Consider the following 18616-nt stretch of genomic DNA (forward strand, 5'->3'; position numbering starts at 1 on the left):
TTTGTGATGTTAGGTCTTTAGAGTCTGTGGAATTTATTACTAAGTTTTGGGTATATAATTTAGCTATTAATTTGATGATATACTTGATTACCCACATTCTGTAACAATTTCTCAAAAATTGACCTTTTTCCTCCAAACTCTGCCCCCATCAGTGATCTAAATGCTTTAAAGTGGTTCTCTTTTTTTATGAATCTTAAAATTGTTTTATTAGCCTTAATTAATCATGAAGTTTACGTATAATTTTTACCAATGTTCTGAATAACTTTCATTAAAATGTGCACTGTGGTTTAATTCCCAGAACCTTCTATTTGTTAATTAGCAGACTGAGTTCATGTAAAAATCTTTAGCTCTAGATAAATCATGTTGAATTTATTGATACTCATTGTATATCATAATTTAAATTTCTGGTTAGGCGAAATGACTCAGAATTTCCTAGACACACATAATGAAGATTTCCCCTGAGCCCATCTGGTTCATTTGTAAAGTTAAGTTTTAGTAGCCTTTTTAAATAAGGTAAATTATTTGTCATGGGGATTTGCTTCTAGCCTCTAGGAAACGACATAAAAAAGATGATGATAAAGCTTGGGAGTATGAAGAGCGAGACAGAAGAAGCTCTGGGGATCATAGGAGGAGTGGCCACTCTCATGAAGGAAGAAGGAGCTCAGGTGGTGGTCGCTATCGAAACCGAAGTCCATCAGATTCTGACATGGAAGATTATTCTCCTCCTCCCAGCCTTAGTGAGGGTAATTCATCAGTGTCAACGGATTTTTTTTTTTTTTTACATAAATTGATTTAAATTTAGGGTTTAACTTGGAAGTATATTTTATATCTTGGTATGAATTAATTAACAACTACAGAATTTTAATTAAGACAAAAGTATGTATTTATTTTGAATTTGTGCTTATTGTTTAATTAGTATTCAGGAACAAAAATGGAAATAGTTTAAATTGTCACTGCATTTCAGTATGTCTGTTTGTTTATTTTAGTTGCTAGAAAAATGAAGAAAAAAGAAAAGCAGAAGAAAAGGAAAGCTTATGAACCAAAACTAACACCTGAAGGTAACATTTTAATTTGTCTTTATACAATTCACCTTCGCTTAACTACGTGGAATATGGACATCATTATTTTTTTTCTCTTGCAGAAATGATGGACTCCTCAACTTTTAAGAGATTCACAGCCTCAGTAGAGAATATTTTGGATAATTTGGAAGATATGGATTTTACTGCATTTGGTAAAATCAATTTAAGACAGTTATTTATCCCTAGATATGTGTCTAGCTTTTTGTCAGTTACTCTCCAGGAACAGAGAGATATGATCTTTACAATCCAGAAACTTGAAATCTAGTTGTGGATTTATATATAGTCTATGTTTTCAAGTCCATGTTGTAAAACTTTAGTACAAAAAGTTAGATACTAACATAGTTGAGTCTTGATAATGTCTTAAGAATCTTGAGAAGGGCTGGGGATTTAGCTCAGTGGTTCCACCACCTGCCTTGAAAGCGCAAGGATCCAAGTTTGATCCCTGGTAGCAAAAAAAAAAAAAAGAATCCTGAGAGTCCAGCTGCCACAATACCTTAGCATAATTAACGAAATCGTTTATAGGTCAGGTTTAAGTAGGACCTAGATAATGAGTAGCAAAGATGCAGAAATAGGTATCTGTTCATTTATTATAAGCTCAATATTTATTGAATACTTACTGATGCCAGTCGTATGTTAAGTGCTAGAGATACAAAGATAAATAAGACTCCAACACCTGGCGTTAAGGAGTAAAGAAATCCAATATGGACAAAAAGTAAAAGTAAACCAACTAGCAATTAATGTTATATTCCTGTATTTTGCAATAATAAATATATATGAAAATGTTATATGTTTATAAAAGCACTGCTTACAAATGTAGAGCTACTCTCAATAATCTTATGCCATATGAAAGCCATATGACATGTATTAATTCTGATGTAATTCCATCTATTTGAGAATACCTTAAGAGATATATTGCTCTTTATTTTTAAAATATTTGCTTTGTGAGGGTTACTTACCTACGTATAACTTTTTCTCAATTATTTTCCCTATTTTCTCTTTTTAAAACTTTCCACTTCTGGGCTGAGAAATTGCCTTCTGTATTGTTTAAGGTTCTCAAAGGAAAACAGAGGCACTCTCAAATTAGGATACTTTGAGATGTTATTAATAAATAGACTAATTACAAAACCAAGAGTGAAATAGTGCCAGACCCACAGTTAAGAGCCATAAAACTGTTGCCACCCCTATACCCCTAAAAAATAAATCATTAGAACTCACTCAGCAGGAAAAAAATGTTGTGAACTAGGCTGCCTTGAAAGAAGCAGTACTTTTTAGACAGAGCCAACCTGAGGAGACCTTGTAAGGAAGGAGTTAGGGATATAAATAGCCTGGCCTCACTCTCCGCCTCTCTGATCTTCTAACAGGGAACCCTACTGTCCCCAAACAGAAGCCATAGGGGAGACGAGTCTGCTGTAGTTCATATAGGTCAGCCTCCTGGGGCAGAAAGCCCCAGGATCAACAGTATATCTACAGTAGTAAAGACAAGATAACAATTTGTCTTCCCATTTTAGTCGAAATTCTTAATTTCACACTTGCCCTCTTTCATTCAGTTTGCTTGAGGTTTATAGCAACCCCTTAAGTTATTTGTTTAGTTTGTGTGTATCTCTGTGTGACCAGACATTTTATTTGAAAGGTAAGCTTACTATTTTGAACTATTTCCTTTACCTAAAATATGCTTTTGTTTGGTTTTTCAGGGGATGATGATGAAATTCCTCAGGAGCTACTCTTAGGAAAACATCAGCTTAATGAACTTGGCAGTGAATCCGCTAAAATTAAAGCGATGGGTATAATGGATAAGGTATCAATATCTTAGTTACTTATCTCATTGCTGAGACAAAATACCCAGTACCTAAAGTTAAAGAAGGAAGAGTTTATTTTGGCTCACGTTTTGTAGAAGTTTCACTCCGTAATCAGCTGGCTCCAGGACAGGGTGGCATGACAAAGGAGAAAAAACAGTTTATGGCATAGAACGCAGAAGGCAGGAAGCACCAAAAGCAGCAAGCACCAAGCCACCACGACAGCCCTCTTTCTGTCCCTTATATTCTGTCCAAGTTACACACCCTTAGGGTGGGTAGTACTCACACCCAGGGTGGGCCTTCTGATTATTCACATCCAGAACTATGCCAAACCAATCAGTGGACTAATTTAGTTATCACACACCCTTGATCCCAGTATCACACACTCTTGATCAGCAACCTCTGAAAAACCCCACCTGTGACTGCATAAGGCTTTGGAAGGGGACATCTAGCCACAAGCCATAACACTTAATAGAAAATTTGTGAAATTTTCTTAATAAGTGACATGAATTAGTTTTAAGTTTTCAGGATAAATTATAAAGCTTATATAATAATGAAAAGAAAAGTAATGTCTTCTGAGAACCTAAATGAATTATTTTGTTTAAAAAGTTGAGTAAAAGCAATTTTCTGCAGCTTATTCTAAAGAAAATATTACTATATTGAAAGAAGCATGGGCCTTGATTGTTTTTTCACAAAATGTTTAGTTTCCCACATACTTAGATTATTAAATACAGAAATACAAAATTTGTTTAAATTCTTCTTTCACATGTTTTTATTCATTTAGGGTTGTAGAAGAGTACTGTGAAGGTAGAGTTTCAACACGTTATTTTCCAAGCTATAAAATGTTGTCGTTTTTAAATTATTAGATGTACAGCCTCATTGTATAGGCTCTCATGAAACTTGTTTCCTCTGAGCTCCCTGTTACTAACAAATAGTCTCATTGCACTAATGAAATATCATGTAAATGTTCAGTGATAATTTCAAACAACTGTGGCAGCCTCAAGAGTTGCCTTTAAGGGCGGGAGATTTAGCTCAGTGGTGCCACCGACTGCCTCGAAAGCGCAAGATCCTGAGTTCATTCCCCAGTACCAAAAAAAAAAAAAGAGTTGGCTTTAATAATCTTTATTAGCCAACACTCACCCCTTAATGTATGGTTGTTATACAACAGTTTGAAGAGAATTCCCCTCTTCTAACCAAGGATCCTCTTGTACTGAATCTTAAATTTCCTGGTCTGTAATGTAGAGATAATGATTTATCCTTCAGGATTAGTAAAGGAATTAATAAAAGATTATGTTGATTTATGGAGTTGATTCTAAACAAGCTTGTTTGGTTTTCACTTTTAAAGTAGCTGGAAAATATTTTTATGTTTTTACAAATTTAAATTCTAATTACTTATTTGTGTTTGTCTGTTGGTGTTTTAGTTTTGTTTTGTTTTATTTTGTTTTACTTTGTCTTTGATACTGAGAATTTAATCCAGGACCTTTCCACTGACTTACATCCCCAGCCATTTGTTTGTTTGTTTGTTGTCATAGTCTCACTGAGTTGCCCAGGCTGGGCTCATATTTGTGACCCTCCTGTGTAAGCCTCCCAGAATGCTGGATTAACAGATGTGTGCATTTTATTATTTGCTTAAATATTGCCTATGTTCCAAGTAGAGAATATATTGTGAATTTAATTTTTAAAGCCAGTCATACTATTTAACAAAGAATTAATACGGTGTTAGATCACATTGATATCACTATGGGATATGTTGCTTTATGTATGGGAATCTGTCAGTTTTCCAAAGTACCAGTGTCAGTCTTAGATATTTTATAAGTTCTATACTTACAGGCAACTAATACTTCTATTGCAAATATGACAAATATTGTCAGAGTGTGGAAGCTTTGTCAAAAGTCTCAGTAGTTTTAATCTGTTATGAAATGATCTAAAGTAATATTTGAGGGGACTTGCTTCTGTACTGGACTTAATATCAATCTCCTATTTGGCTCTTCTAGTTGATTTGGATGGATGTCCTAGCAACATGCTAGGAACCTAAAAGAAATACTTTTCAATTAAGAGAATATGAGTAACAGTTGCCTCCTGACAGGACCTTCAAATGGACTACTAATTTTTTAAATAGAGAAGACATCCTTTGTAAGAAATTAAACAGGAGGCCCGGGGATTTAGCTCAGTGGTTCCACCGCCTGCCTCAAAAGCTAAGGACCCAAGTTCAATCCCCGGTACCAAAAAAAAAAAAAGAAAAGAAATTAAACAGGAGATATTAAAATGTAAGATAGTCTCTACTAAATTGAACAATATTATTTCACATTCATAGTTTTTATCCTTCACAATTTTATGCTTCTGTATTCAAAACCCTACTTTGGATTCTAGAAACCTGATGAGTCACTGTAGTGTGAAACCATGTAATAATTAAATCTTTAGTGTGTACATGTGTTCATATATATATATATATATATATTTATTTATTTATTTATTTATTTATTTATATATTCAGTTTCACTGCATAAGAGGAAAGGGCCTGGCATCATAATAAACTATAAACTCTTATCTACTGTTAACTAAAAACATGTACAGTATATATGCCCACCCTGTGTTGACTCATCTGCCTCTCAAACACAGGTGATGAACTCTTAAGTCAGATTTGAATAGAGGTTCTAAGTGGAAAAGCTTTTTTTCGAATTCGTTAAGGAGGTGACAATGTTTTCTATTCCATAGCCCAAAGATAATAAATGTACAGATTGTTGAATAATTCATAACTTTTTTCAGTGATTAATCAAAATTTATTTTTCTGTTTTAGCTTTCAACTGACAAAACTGTGAAAGTCCTAAATATCTTGGAGAAGAATATTCAGGATGGGTCAAAACTTTCTACTTTGTTAAATCATGTAAGTCTACGATGTATATTGTTAATTTTTCCCGAAATGTTTTTAGAATATACATTTTTTCATAAGAAACTTTGACTTACAGGGAAAATTCCATATTTCATTAATTTGAGCTTGTCACTACAAATTATTAGTTACATTCATTAACATTGTTAATAAAATTTTACTTTAAGTAATTCAAAATGATTACACATTGTCAGTTCACAGTCGTACCATAAAGTAAGAATACAAATATAAATTATTCAGTTTAGCCTATAATTTTCCCTGTATGTGAATGGGTTTTTAATTTGCTTTCATTTGTGAGATAATGTTAGGTAGCAGTTGTTCTTGTTGACCACCTCTAGAAAAAAAGTTGGAAACCTTATGTTGATTTTCTGGTATATACTAAAGCATTAATCTTTATATGTACCATTTGTATTCCTAGCTCAAAGGATGGACTCATTCATGTAAAATGCTTAGAACAGTGTGTGATACACTATAATTAATAAATGTTAACTGTAACTGTTAACTACATTTTAATAGGTTTATATTAAAAGCGTTTGCAGCATTGTTCAAGGGTATATGAATTGAGTAAATTTTCTAGGATCTGCCTCCCTAGAATTGTAATGGCAGACTTTGTAAATCACATGTGCATTCAAATTAATCTTGGTATTTCTAACATGAACGAATGTGAATGCTGATGCTTATAGGCATTTAATATAAGAGTTGAGAATATGGGGTAGTTATAAGCTAATGAGTTTTCTTTATTTTTAAAAGTCTGGGGGTTAGGGATAGAACTCAGTGTGGTAGAATGTGTGCCTTACATATTCAAAGCCCTGGGTTGGGGGTGGGAAGTGTATAGTTCAATGATAGAACACTTGCCTAGTGTGTACAAGGCCCTGGACTTAGTCTCTAGCACTGAAGAGGTTCGGGGAGATAGCCTGATTACTAAAGGACCATGTTGCGAAAAATACCAAAACACAGAAAGCACTAAAAATCTGTACTCTTATCCAGCAGTAACCACTTTTAACACTTTGGGGTGTGTTTGTGTGTGTGTGTGTGTTTCTATTCTCAATATAAGCACTGGATTTTATTTTATTCGGTAATTGTTCTTGGTGTTTGCACAAGCCATAGAATTGCTAAGTGATCTCACGAAATAAAATATGTAGAAAAAAGTCTCAAGTAATTCTCTGGATTATTAAATATACGTATTTTGGTTTGGTTTGGTTTTGGGTTTTTTTTTGGTACCGGGGATCAAACTCAGGACCTTGCACTTGCGAGGCAGGTGGCGGAACCACTGAGCTAAATCCCTGGCCCCACCTTAACTAGTTTTCTGAATCATAGAAACAAAGGGTTTAGAAACATCTATACTGGCAGTCTGGTTCATTAGTCTACAAGTTACTTTAAAACACTTCACCAAGACATTGTGATAAACACCATCAAGAATCTAGAATTCTGGCTCTGGGGGTGTAGTTCAGTGGAAGAGCATATGCCTAGTATTCAGGAGGCTCAGAAGTAATCTAAAATATGTTTGTATTTCATAATAAATTATTTTCATTTTAGCAATAAGCTTAAAAGCACTCCATATCAATAGTGATGTTAAGTTACTAATATGCAAAATAAAATGAAGTCTTCTGTCTGTTTTTTATTATCTCTTTTACAAAATAATTTCCTCAGTAGTGTGCTTATCTGTGATTTTTTGGCTGGGGATTAAACCCAGAGCTTCATGCATGCTGAGCACACACTTTACCACTGAGCTATACCATCAGCCCCATTTTATATGTCTACTTTTTAATCTATTTGAAAATATAGTCCTATTAACAGATTTTACAAATAATTGATTCAATAATATTACTATATCTAAATAAAAATTAGGGCCGGGGATTTAGCTCAGTGGTTCCGCCGCCTGCCTCGTAACTTCAAGGTCCCGAGTTCGATCCCCAGTACAAAAAAAAAAAAAAATGTAAATAAAACTTAAATTCTTTGTTGTTTATTTTTCCTTTCTGCTGAGTTTATACCAAAGATACAAAATTAACTAACATACAATGTAGTTTTAAGCTAAAATCTTAAATCTGAATAAAGTACACAAAGAATAATTTTGTCACTGGAGTGTCATCCAGTGGTGAAATTAAAAATTATATCATACTTGAAAATATTAAAACAAAAATGTTACTTAAAGGAATGTTAGTATTGTACTTCATTCTGGATATCCTTTTAGACTACACACCTCAAAACTGTTTTCCTTCAATGAAAATTAAATATATCATTTTTGTTGATATTGCAGACCCATACATATATTCACCTTCACTTCATTAATGATGTGCTGTTTTATAGAATAACGATACTGAAGAAGAAGAAAGATTATGGAGAGACCTTATTATGGAGAGAGTTACAAAGTCAGCAGATGCCTGTCTTACAACTATCAACATTATGACATCCCCTAACATGCCAAAAGCTGTATACATTGAAGATGTAATTGAAAGAGTTATACAGTACACTAAGTTTCATTTGCAGAATACACTGTATCCTCAGTATGATCCTGTTTACAGATTAGATCCACATGGAGGTTAGTTTGCCCATTTATACGGGTGGTTTTTATTATAGTATCAAAATTATCTATTGTAAGTTTTTGCCATGTTAGATGAGTCAAAATAAATGATTTTAAATGGCACCAGGACTATTAGATTATATAAATTGCAATGAACAATGATTTTGTATTTGGCTAGAATATAGATCTCTTAGTTAATTTAGCTCTTGTTTAATTGTAATTTCTTTAGGAACTACAGATTAAGCATCTATAATGTGAAAATCCAAATTGCTCTGAAATCTGAAATTTTTTGAGTATCAACATGACATGCAAAAAGTTTTAGACTTGGAACTTTTCAGATTTTGGGACTAGGGGTACTGAACTGTTGCAAATATTATAAAATCTGAAAAACTTTGAAATCTGAAACTTTGCTGCTTCCAAGCATTTTGATCATAAGGGGTACTCTACATATATTTATATATCATTGAAGTTACTTGCACTGATTAGAGAAAATCTCAGACATGAGCTTCAGGTTCTATTTCTAATTTTCCTTAATTTTACCCAAAATAGTCCTTCTCTGCAAAATGGATTAATTCAAGACACTTTCATTCTTAACTTTTACTAAAAGAGCAGTGAACTAGTTCATGTGAAAAATATATTTGATTAATTATCGTATTATAATGCCAAGTTTGTTTAAAGGGAAATATAATATTAATATACTGGCCCAGTGGAAAAAAATAAGATTCAAGATAAAGTAGTACTTTGAATTTAAGAATTTAATAGCAACTGAAATGTTCACAGATTATGTTATAAGAATGTTTCTATTAGATTATTCCTAGAGAATAATTTTCTCTTAATAAACAACTTTGCCAGATTATATTTTTTTATGTATCAAAAAAAATTTTTGTTCTCTTAATTCAGAAAAGTTGTAGTACTCTCAATGGAAAAATATTAAAGGTTAATATTTTCCTATCTTAAATTTCTTTCAGGAGGCTTATTAAGTTCAAAGGCCAAGCGGGCTAAATGTTCTACTCATAAGCAGAGAGTAATAGTAATGCTTTATAACAAAGTTTGTGACATTGTTAGCAGCTTGTCAGAATTACTAGAGATACAACTTCTTACAGATACAACAATTCTTCAGGTAAATTTTTTGAAACATTTTACAAATTTTTAGACAAAATGATCTATGGAGGGTGTGATTGAGTCCAGTGTAATTCTGTTAACTCAGTAATAATACCAGCACTAGGTTAATTCTTTCCAGTCTGAATATGTTATATCTGAATTGAAGAAATAAAAGTTCAGAGGAATTTTAAAAACAAATATTTTCAGAAGAAGATATATAAGTGTAATATAAACTCAAATCTATAAATTATTTTTTAAATTAATTATTTTCTTTACAATATGTCAAGATTTTTTTTCCCCCAGTACTGGGGATTGAACTCAGGACCTTGCATTTGCTAGGCAGGTGTGGCACCGCTGAGCTGCATCCCCAGCCCTCAAGATATTTTTATCCAAGAAAATGAAATGATTTTTGTTTCTTTATATTCCTGTGGCATTTATTAATCTAAAAGATAAGAGATTAGAGGGTCGGGGATTTAGCTCAGTGGTTTTGCCACCTGCTGTGCAAGCGCAAGGACCCGAGTTTGATCTCCAGTACCAAAAAAAATAAAAGATAAGAGATTAGAGAAATGGCAGCTCTGAAGCAAGGTACTAATAGATGTGATAGTGTGCTTAGATGATGAAGAAAAACGGGAAAGGAAATAGATGCTGACTAGGCAGAAAATTTAAAAATGCTCCCTGAGGCTTTTCTAGTAAGTTTATGAATGTGTTGGAATTTAGTAAGATAGACTGTTACTGAAATCAACTAAAGATTATGTACTAATTTTTATTTCAGGTTTCATCAATGGGAATAACACCATTTTTTGTTGAAAATGTCAGTGAACTACAATTATGTGCCATTAAGTTAGTCACTGCAGTAAGTATAATCAATTTATAATTTCGATAATCCACAGACAAAATAACACTGATGTCATTTAATCTAAACTTCTAAAAATTAATGCCAATTTCCTGGTTTCCAGCAAATTCATTTCACTGTAAGGACTATCTTAATGTATCTTACTGGATTTTATGAACAGAGAATTCATTTTTTTTGTTTCATTATTTATTGAGTTATTCTGTTTTCATCAAAAACACTTAATATTTTTAAACATTACAGTTAATTATGTTTCAATATTCATAATAAAATCAGAATTATTTAAAATCATTTAAATCTCATCTTTATTCCCAAGCTATTATTAAAACTATAACTCCAATGAAATGAAACAATATACTCTAAGAGATGAAACCATATACTCTGACTTCTGTAGGAATATTGTAATTAATAACAAAATTTAAGCCAATTATCTTGCCATTACTATTTAAGAGGTTAAAAACATTTTCATTCTAAATAGTAGATAATATTTTCATTATATGTATCTTACCATTTTTGTTTTGTTTTCTGTTATAAGTTTAACTTGGAATCTTTTAATTACTAAATAGGTATTCTCAAGATATGAAAAACATAGGCAGTTAATTTTGGAAGAAATTTTTACTTCACTTGCAAGATTACCAACCAGCAAGAGGAGTTTAAGGAATTTCAGGTAACTAACTATAGTTGAAGTCAAGAATAATGATGGGGCCGGGGATTTAGCTCAGTTGTTTCACCGCCTGCTGTGCAAGCACAAGGACCCGAGTTTGATCCCCGGTACCAAAAAAAAAAAAAAGAATAATGAAGAGCTCCATTGTATCCTAACTATCATACATTTATTTTTCATCATTTCTATATGATTTACATTTTAATGATTAAAAGGTAATTTAGTTAGAACAACATGTAAAGTAGTTTATATGTATAAAATAATATATTTAGGGGATTTTTAAAAATTCAGTGATCCTCAAATATCAAGATCTATGGCAAGGTTTTTTGGTTTGGGCACCAATAACATTTGGGGCAGATAATGGTTTGCTGTACAGAATTGTAGCATGCTTAGCATCTATACCGTACCTACTAGATGCCATAGAAATCCCCTGCCTTTCAGAGACAACATTAAGATTATCTCCAGGCAACAAAGGGAAAAATCATTTCTGATCTACAAGAAAAGCAATAGGATATAAGGCTCAAATGAGTCAGGCCAGTCAAAGAGGATTTTATGAATTATGGTAAGGAACTTAGGAACATGGATTTAATCTTTTCAATATGCAAAGCCATGAAATATTATTTTAGAAAGAGCTGAAATATTACTCTTAACAGGAGTATAGAGAATAGACTTGGGAGTTAAATGCTCTCTAATCACTGAGCACACTGTAAGTAAGAAATGTTATCCACTGCTGTGGTCAACATTATTGTCTTTGTTGTCATGGGTAATTATTGCTATCATACTTATTCCTGAGTGATTAAAGGTTTTGACCTGGCATGTAGAGTTATTTTTATATTTCTTTGAAAGCTGTCTTTTGTAAAAGTATGTTTATCGTAATTATTTTGGAGGTATATGTTTATTAAATATCTGTTTATTAATAATTAAAAATTTAAATTTAATTAAAATTAAAATAAATGTTCATTAGTAAGTATCTGTTATGTTTTAAACCTGAAGAAAAACTATGAACATAAAAAGAATTCTTGTTTTGCATTATCAGTAGAACATAGCACTTTGAAAATGAATTTTCATAATCAGTGCCATCAGCCTTATACTCTTAACACAGATGGTCAAGAGTTGACTCTGTAGCAGATTTGAATATCAGATGACTGCCTCACTCACTAGATAAATTCTAGAATATGTAGGTACTTAGAACTGACTTTTATCATTTTAAAAATTATTTTGATTACCATTCAGTAGTTCATTACAAATTTTATCTGCAGTGCAAATAAAGTGTAGAAATTTATATAAAATACTGTAATAGTATTTTTCTCTATTTTTAATTAACTGAGCATGCATAGTCATATACTTGGTATTTTTCTAATTTATTAAAAATAGACATAAGGCTGTTATGAGCACCAGAGATAATGACTAGGAATGTTGGCAAAGAAAGCATCATGAAACTTTTTAATGATAGTTGACATGTAAAATGAGATTTTTGTCAAAAGTCATGTAATTTAAATTGTTTTTTCTTCATTAAAGGTTGAATAGTAGTGATATGGATGGAGAACCTATGTATATTCAGATGGTTACAGCATTGGTTTTACAACTTATTCAGTGTGTAGTACACTTACCGTCTTCAGAGAAGGACTCTAATTCAGAAGAGGACTCAAATAAGAAAGTAAGGGAATATTTTTGAAGTTCTATAACTTTATACTTTAATGGATGGAAGCAACTATATTCTTGTCTCTATTGTTCTTACAGTACTGAAGCTCTTGTTTAGGGGTTCCTGACTAGGCTTTAGAGTTCTTGTAAAGTGTTAGATGTGTTTTTAGGAGACTTCATTTCTTGTTCTGACTCATATCTACAAGTCATCCAAACATCCAAATCATTTTAATCTTTCTGGGTTTGTCTCTTCAGCTAAAATGAGGATGCTAATACTTAACAGACCTACCAAGTGGTAAGACTCAAATAAGATATTGAGTATGAATGTGAATAAAACATGTAGTTAACCTGGAATTCATATAGCCACTGAGTTTATGCCTTCCATGATGGGTAACTCTTAGCTAAGTAATATTTTTGGTTGTATAACTTCCATTTACACTTATAATTTTTCTAAGTTCTATAATTTTCTCTCAAGAGTTCAAGCGAAATAAGAATAGTTTTATCTATTCAGTTATGGCCAAATATCCATGTGTTTAACACAAAATAATTAGCAAAGTAAATACTGTCTGAAAAGGTGGGTTCCATTTTTTTTTTCCCCTCCTGATCCTGTTGTTCTGTCTCCAATCTTCCCTTAACATTGGTGACCAGTATAATAAGTATGTTTATCTCCTACTTACATATTTAACAATGTAGATTTGAATAGGATTATTTTGTTTTTAAAATTTACATAAATGATAGTGATATATTTACAACTTTTTTTCACGCAACACTTAATACATATATATGAAATTCTTTTTGACTTAAACCCATCGTATACTGAAAGAACTTAGAGTTTCTTTAGATGTGTACGTGCATTAACTTTATTGGAAGTTGTCAGTCTACTCACCAAGTTGGTATTTCATTTTACATTCCTATATTTTTATATTAACTAGTCTGGTTACTGAAATTATATCATGTTTTATTTTGCATTCTCCTGGTAAATACTAGTGAGTTTGAGACCCTTTTCCTGTATTTATTTGCCATTTGGGCTTCTTCAGCTGTGAGTTAATTATTTACATCCTATTCTTTAAATTTCTAAAGAAAGAGTTTTATTTTCTTCTGGATTATATCCCAATGTTTCATAAACATTGAGGTTGGAATATTCTTTGTTTGGTTTTTATTTTATTTGTTTGGGGTTTTTGTTATTTGTTTGTGGTGCCAGGATTGAACACAGGCTTCACACATGCTAAGCATGAGCTCTACAACTGATCTTCACCTCAAGCCCTGGAAACTTATTTTTGTTTATTACATTTCATCTTATTCTGAATTGGATCATATGTAAATAGCTACTAATACTTCATTTGTTAACTGTATTTCTTACTGTTGCATAGCTTAGTGAAATTAAATAAACCACCAGTATTTTTGTGTTATTACAAAATGTTTTGTTTTGTTGTTTTTTGACCCTGGGAATTGAATTCAGAACCTTCAGACTGACATGGATCCCTAGCCCTTTTCTTATTTTTTATTTTGAGAGAGGATCTTACAGAGTCACTAAGTTGCTTCGTCTGGGTTCAAACCCGTGATCCTCTTGCCTCAGCCTCTCAGGGTGCTGGGATATTACAGCTGTGCTTCACCATGCCTGGATTTTTTTTTTAAAGTTTTGAAATGTTTAGTGTACTAATAGTGGTTTTTGTATTTTTATTTTAAAAATAGTTAAATATTTAGTATTTAAATGTATTACCTCTATTCAATAACATGTCAGTAGCAACTAAGCTAATTTGTTTTTTCCTGCATCTTTATGATTGCTTTTCTTATTCTAGGTTGACCAAGATGTTGTCATTACTAACTCCTATGAAACAGCTATGAGAACAGCCCAAAATTTTCTTTCCATCTTCCTTAAAAAGTGAGTGGCATAAATCTCATTTTTATTTTCAATGCTACAGAAAATAGTTTATTTTGAAAAAAGATTAACCTAGGTTTCTGCCATAATCTGAACCTTGAACTTGTCTCCTTGGCCTGTTCTTTAAAATAAGGTAGTAAGAGGGCCAGGGGGTTTAGCTCAATGGTGCCCTGCCTGCCTTGCAAGTGCAAGGTCCCAAATTCGATCCCTGGTACCAAAAAATTAAAAAATTAAAAATTAAATAAGGCTGTGAGAGTATTTTAAAAATCTAATTTTATGAATTTGCTTATGTTACACCCCAAATATTAAACTACTGGATTGAAGTCATATAATTTTCCTTCACTAGATTTTGGAGTATTTTACTTGAATAAAAATGTTTATGAAGGGAGATTACTTGAATTTATTAATGTCTAGAAAGGCAGTCACGGGCCAGGGGTTTAGCTCAGTGGTGCCGCTGCCTGCCTCGAAAGCACAAGGCCCTGAGTTCAATCCCTGGTACCAAAAAAAAAAAAAAAAATAGGAAGTCAGTAGTCATTTTTGAAAAGGTATTATACTTGCTAGTTACTTATTATATTTGCTTAGTTACTTTTCTCGTTGCTGAGATAGAAATACCTGACACACAAAGTTAAAGGAGGAAAGGCTCACAGTTTGCAGAGGTTTCAGTTCATAATCGGCTGGTTCCAAGGTAGACTGGCATGGCACAGAGGCATCACAGAGAAACAGTTCATGGCAAGCAGAAAAGCAGCAAAGTAGAGTAGCAAGCAGCAAACGACCACAAAAACCCTCCTTCTGTCCCTAATATTCTATCCAGACTGCACACACTTAGGACAGATAGCACTCTCACCCAGAGTGGGCCTTCTCATTATCCACACTCAGAACTATGTCAACCCAACGTAGTTATCACACACTCTTAATCCCAGCATCACACACTCTAAATCCAGCAACCTCTGAAAAGCCCCACCTGTAACTGCATGGGACTTTGAGAGGACATCTAGATACAAGCCATAACAAGAGTAATGTTAATATTAGTTAACAAGTGAATTCTCTACAATTGAAGGACACTACAATTTGAAAAATAGATATGTTTTATACCATATTTTAATGTACTCATATACCTTGTTACTAAATACAGAAGAAAGAAATCTTCGTTAACAAATTATCAGTCAGTAGACGTGTCCTCTAAATTGATATCCTCTTCCTTGTTTGTCTTTGAACAGATGTGGTAGTAAACAGGGTGAAGAAGATTACAGACCTCTCTTTGAAAATTTTGTTCAAGACCTTCTTTCTACAGTCAATAAGCCAGAATGGCCAGCTGCTGAACTACTCCTTAGTTTGTTAGGGAGACTGTTGGTAAGAGTATAGCATTTAAAGATTATTATATTACTAGAAGACAACATAATGAGGATGTACTCTGATTCACAGATGATGAATTCTTTAAAAATGTGTAAGGAAATACCAACATTGCATCTCTATTTTTGCATGTGCATAAGTGTAAACTATATTTTCATACCTTGTAGAAACTTTTAAAATGTGAATTTTAGTACTTTCATTACATAAGAAAACAATGCTTTTAGTTTTTAATTTGGCTTGGTTTGGGGGTGTTACATTGTTTAAAATATCTCAGCAGTGAGACAAATTATAGTTATGCATTTCAAAGCATGAAACTGACTATGTGAACCTTTTTTCATATAAGAATATTTCTAAAACTATAGTACTTTTTAGTCCTTATGTAATACATTTGGTAAATGGAAAGAATTATTATTTCTCTTTATTTTTAAACTACATTTGGACTTATATAATGCAAATTGTTGCAGTGCTTTTGAGACTTTACTTTCTGTGAACTAAAAACTGTTAGTGGTTTTTTGAAATTATGGTATTTCCTAGGCATCAGAATTCCACCCTAGGAAATTCTTACATAGTAATACCACATTTTGTACGTAACAGTGGAGCGTACATTTCAAAATGACTGTTAATAAGGAAGTTTAATCTATAATTTTTTAGTAAATAAAAATGTTCAATTTCCATAAAATTAGAAGACAAAAATCACCTGATGGGATGGTACTAAAAGAAAGTTTAAATTCCAACAGTAGCTTTGGAATTTATATGATAAATTTCTATTAAAAATATGTTGTTATAAATCTGATAAATATAAAACTATTTTGATGTTTAGGTTCATCAGTTCAGTAACAAGTCAACAGAAATGGCTTTAAGAGTAGCATCTCTTGATTATCTTGGAACTGTTGCTGCACGACTGAGGAAAGATGCTGTTACAAGCAAAATGGATCAAGGGTCTATTGAGAGAATTTTAAAGCAGGTATTGAGAGAAAGGATTAAAATTATGGGACTTAATAAAGTTTAATGGCTTATATAAATCCATAGTTTATTTTCTTTTCTGAACTACTATTGTGTGTGCTTGATACTATTTATATTTGGTTCCCCTGGAGGATATAGGTCAGTGGTAGAGTGCTTGCCTAGTATGTTCAAAGGCCAGAGTCAAATTGCCAGCACCATCAAAACAAAACTTAAGTTCTGTTTGGTTTTTAATGTTAAGTAATTTTATTTAAATCTCTGGTTTACTGAGATGATGATTTAGCATGCTCAGATTGCTTAGTGCCTTTGAATGTTTTACATGTTTTTATATTGGAGAGGAGCAGGGAGGGCTTCATATTAATATTCATCTTGGGAAAAGTATTTTATTGCTTCATGTACAGTTATGTTTTCTAAAGTATGGATGTGGTGTTAACAGTCCTATCACATACAGCTCCTTTTTCCCTTTTCTTCTCTTATGTTCCTGTGTCTATGTGGATAGAAATGCATCTGTTTTTTTTAACTATACTTTGTGTTTTGAAATAATTGCAACTTTCTAGAAAAGTTATAAGAACAGTTCAGAAATACTGCCATAAACTCAAGTTCATTAACTATTGACAGTTTATGACATTTGCTTTATCATTCTCTTTCAAAATACACATTTGTGTATCTGTTTATGCACTTTTTTTTTTTCGTACCAGCGGTCAAACTCGGGTCCTTGCACTTGAGGAGTAGGTGGAACCACTGAGCTAAATCCTCAGCCCTGTTTATGCACATTTTTAAAAAACCTTTTCTGAACTATTTGTAGTTCCCCATTGCCCCCTGAATTCACAGTGGTTTTCAAGATGTGATTCCTACCGACATTGATATCACCTTGTTTCTTGTTAAAAATGTAAATTCTTAGGACCTTCCCTGGATCTAGTGAATCACAATTCTGGAAGTGGGGCAGTAAGGTTTAACAAGCCCTTCAGGTTGATAGTGATGAAGGCTGAAGTTTGAGAACCACTGCTTAAATATTTCTGCAAAAGAAGTTCTTACTTTAAATATCCATAGTGTAACTATCAAAAGTAAAAAACTAACTTCTATACTTTCTGTTCTGTTTAGTAGATCATAATCAATTGCCATTAAATCATTTTAGTGCTCAAATTGTCCCAGGTTTAACAAAGTCCCATTAAGCTGGCTTTTGTGTCTTTTTGATTCATTCCTATTTTCTCTGAAGATTTTCTCACTTTTTGGCACCATAAAGTATTTCAGGGATATCTTAACTTTCTCTGCCCCAGCCTGGGTGGGATCAGCTGTTTCACCAAAGAATTTTGATTGTCTTATTAAGAAGTGATAATGTAGAAACCAAGCTGTAAGGCTTATGTGACCTTTGTTTGTTTGTTTTGTTTTGTTTTGTTTATGAGTGCTAAAGAATTAAACCCAGTTGTGGAGCATGATACTCTTGACCTTCACTATTTCTTAGAGTTATCCTGGGATCTCTTATGCCACATATCACTGTGTAAATTGTACAGCCCAAGGGGAAAAATCATTTGTAAATATTTGGGGAGTTTTTAACACATAATTCCCAATTGTTTTTAGAAGTTTACAGTGAACCAGTTTATAGTGCTCCAACCAATTTCTGATTCAATTTCATCACACTCCTAGAAAATGGATTATTGTAACTTTCACTTTCTTCTTAAATAGAATCTATTCTTAACTGTATGTTTAGCATTTCAATTGGTAAAGCTAGAACTTTAACTGTGAACATGAATATTAACTCGCAGTTCTGGCTCTATAATTCTTTTTTTTTTTTTGATACCGGGGATCAAACTCAGGATATTGCGCTTGTGAGGCAGGCACGGTGCCACTGAGCTAAATCCCCGGCCTTATAATTCTTGATAGAACCTAAAGATTC

At 32.6% G+C, this 18616-nt stretch overlaps 1 protein-coding gene across 5 annotated transcripts in view; it reads left to right on the forward strand.

Annotated features, from left to right (window-relative positions):
- Window positions 1-18616, forward strand: part of Nipbl (NIPBL cohesin loading factor) — a 177440-nt gene that overhangs the window by 118265 nt on the left and 40559 nt on the right. For all 5 annotated transcript variants that reach the window (XM_004848607.4, XM_004848605.4, XM_087189302.1 and 2 more), the window contains 13 exons: window positions 546-743; window positions 987-1058; window positions 1142-1231; window positions 2771-2874; window positions 5670-5756; window positions 8067-8298; window positions 9249-9400; window positions 10154-10234; window positions 10798-10898; window positions 12411-12549; window positions 14333-14415; window positions 15630-15762; window positions 16583-16726. In XM_004848607.4, coding sequence (XP_004848664.1) covers window positions 546-743; window positions 987-1058; window positions 1142-1231; window positions 2771-2874; window positions 5670-5756; window positions 8067-8298; window positions 9249-9400; window positions 10154-10234; window positions 10798-10898; window positions 12411-12549; window positions 14333-14415; window positions 15630-15762; window positions 16583-16726 — 1616 coding nt within the window. The remainder of the gene's footprint in view (window positions 1-545; window positions 744-986; window positions 1059-1141; window positions 1232-2770; window positions 2875-5669; window positions 5757-8066; window positions 8299-9248; window positions 9401-10153; window positions 10235-10797; window positions 10899-12410; window positions 12550-14332; window positions 14416-15629; window positions 15763-16582; window positions 16727-18616) is intronic.

Source organism: Heterocephalus glaber, unplaced genomic scaffold (genome assembly GCF_053883595.1).
Source record: "Heterocephalus glaber isolate CG9 unplaced genomic scaffold, H.glaber_assembly_v1.0 deba00001538, whole genome shotgun sequence".
Lineage (NCBI taxonomy): Eukaryota > Metazoa > Chordata > Mammalia > Rodentia > Bathyergidae > Heterocephalus > Heterocephalus glaber.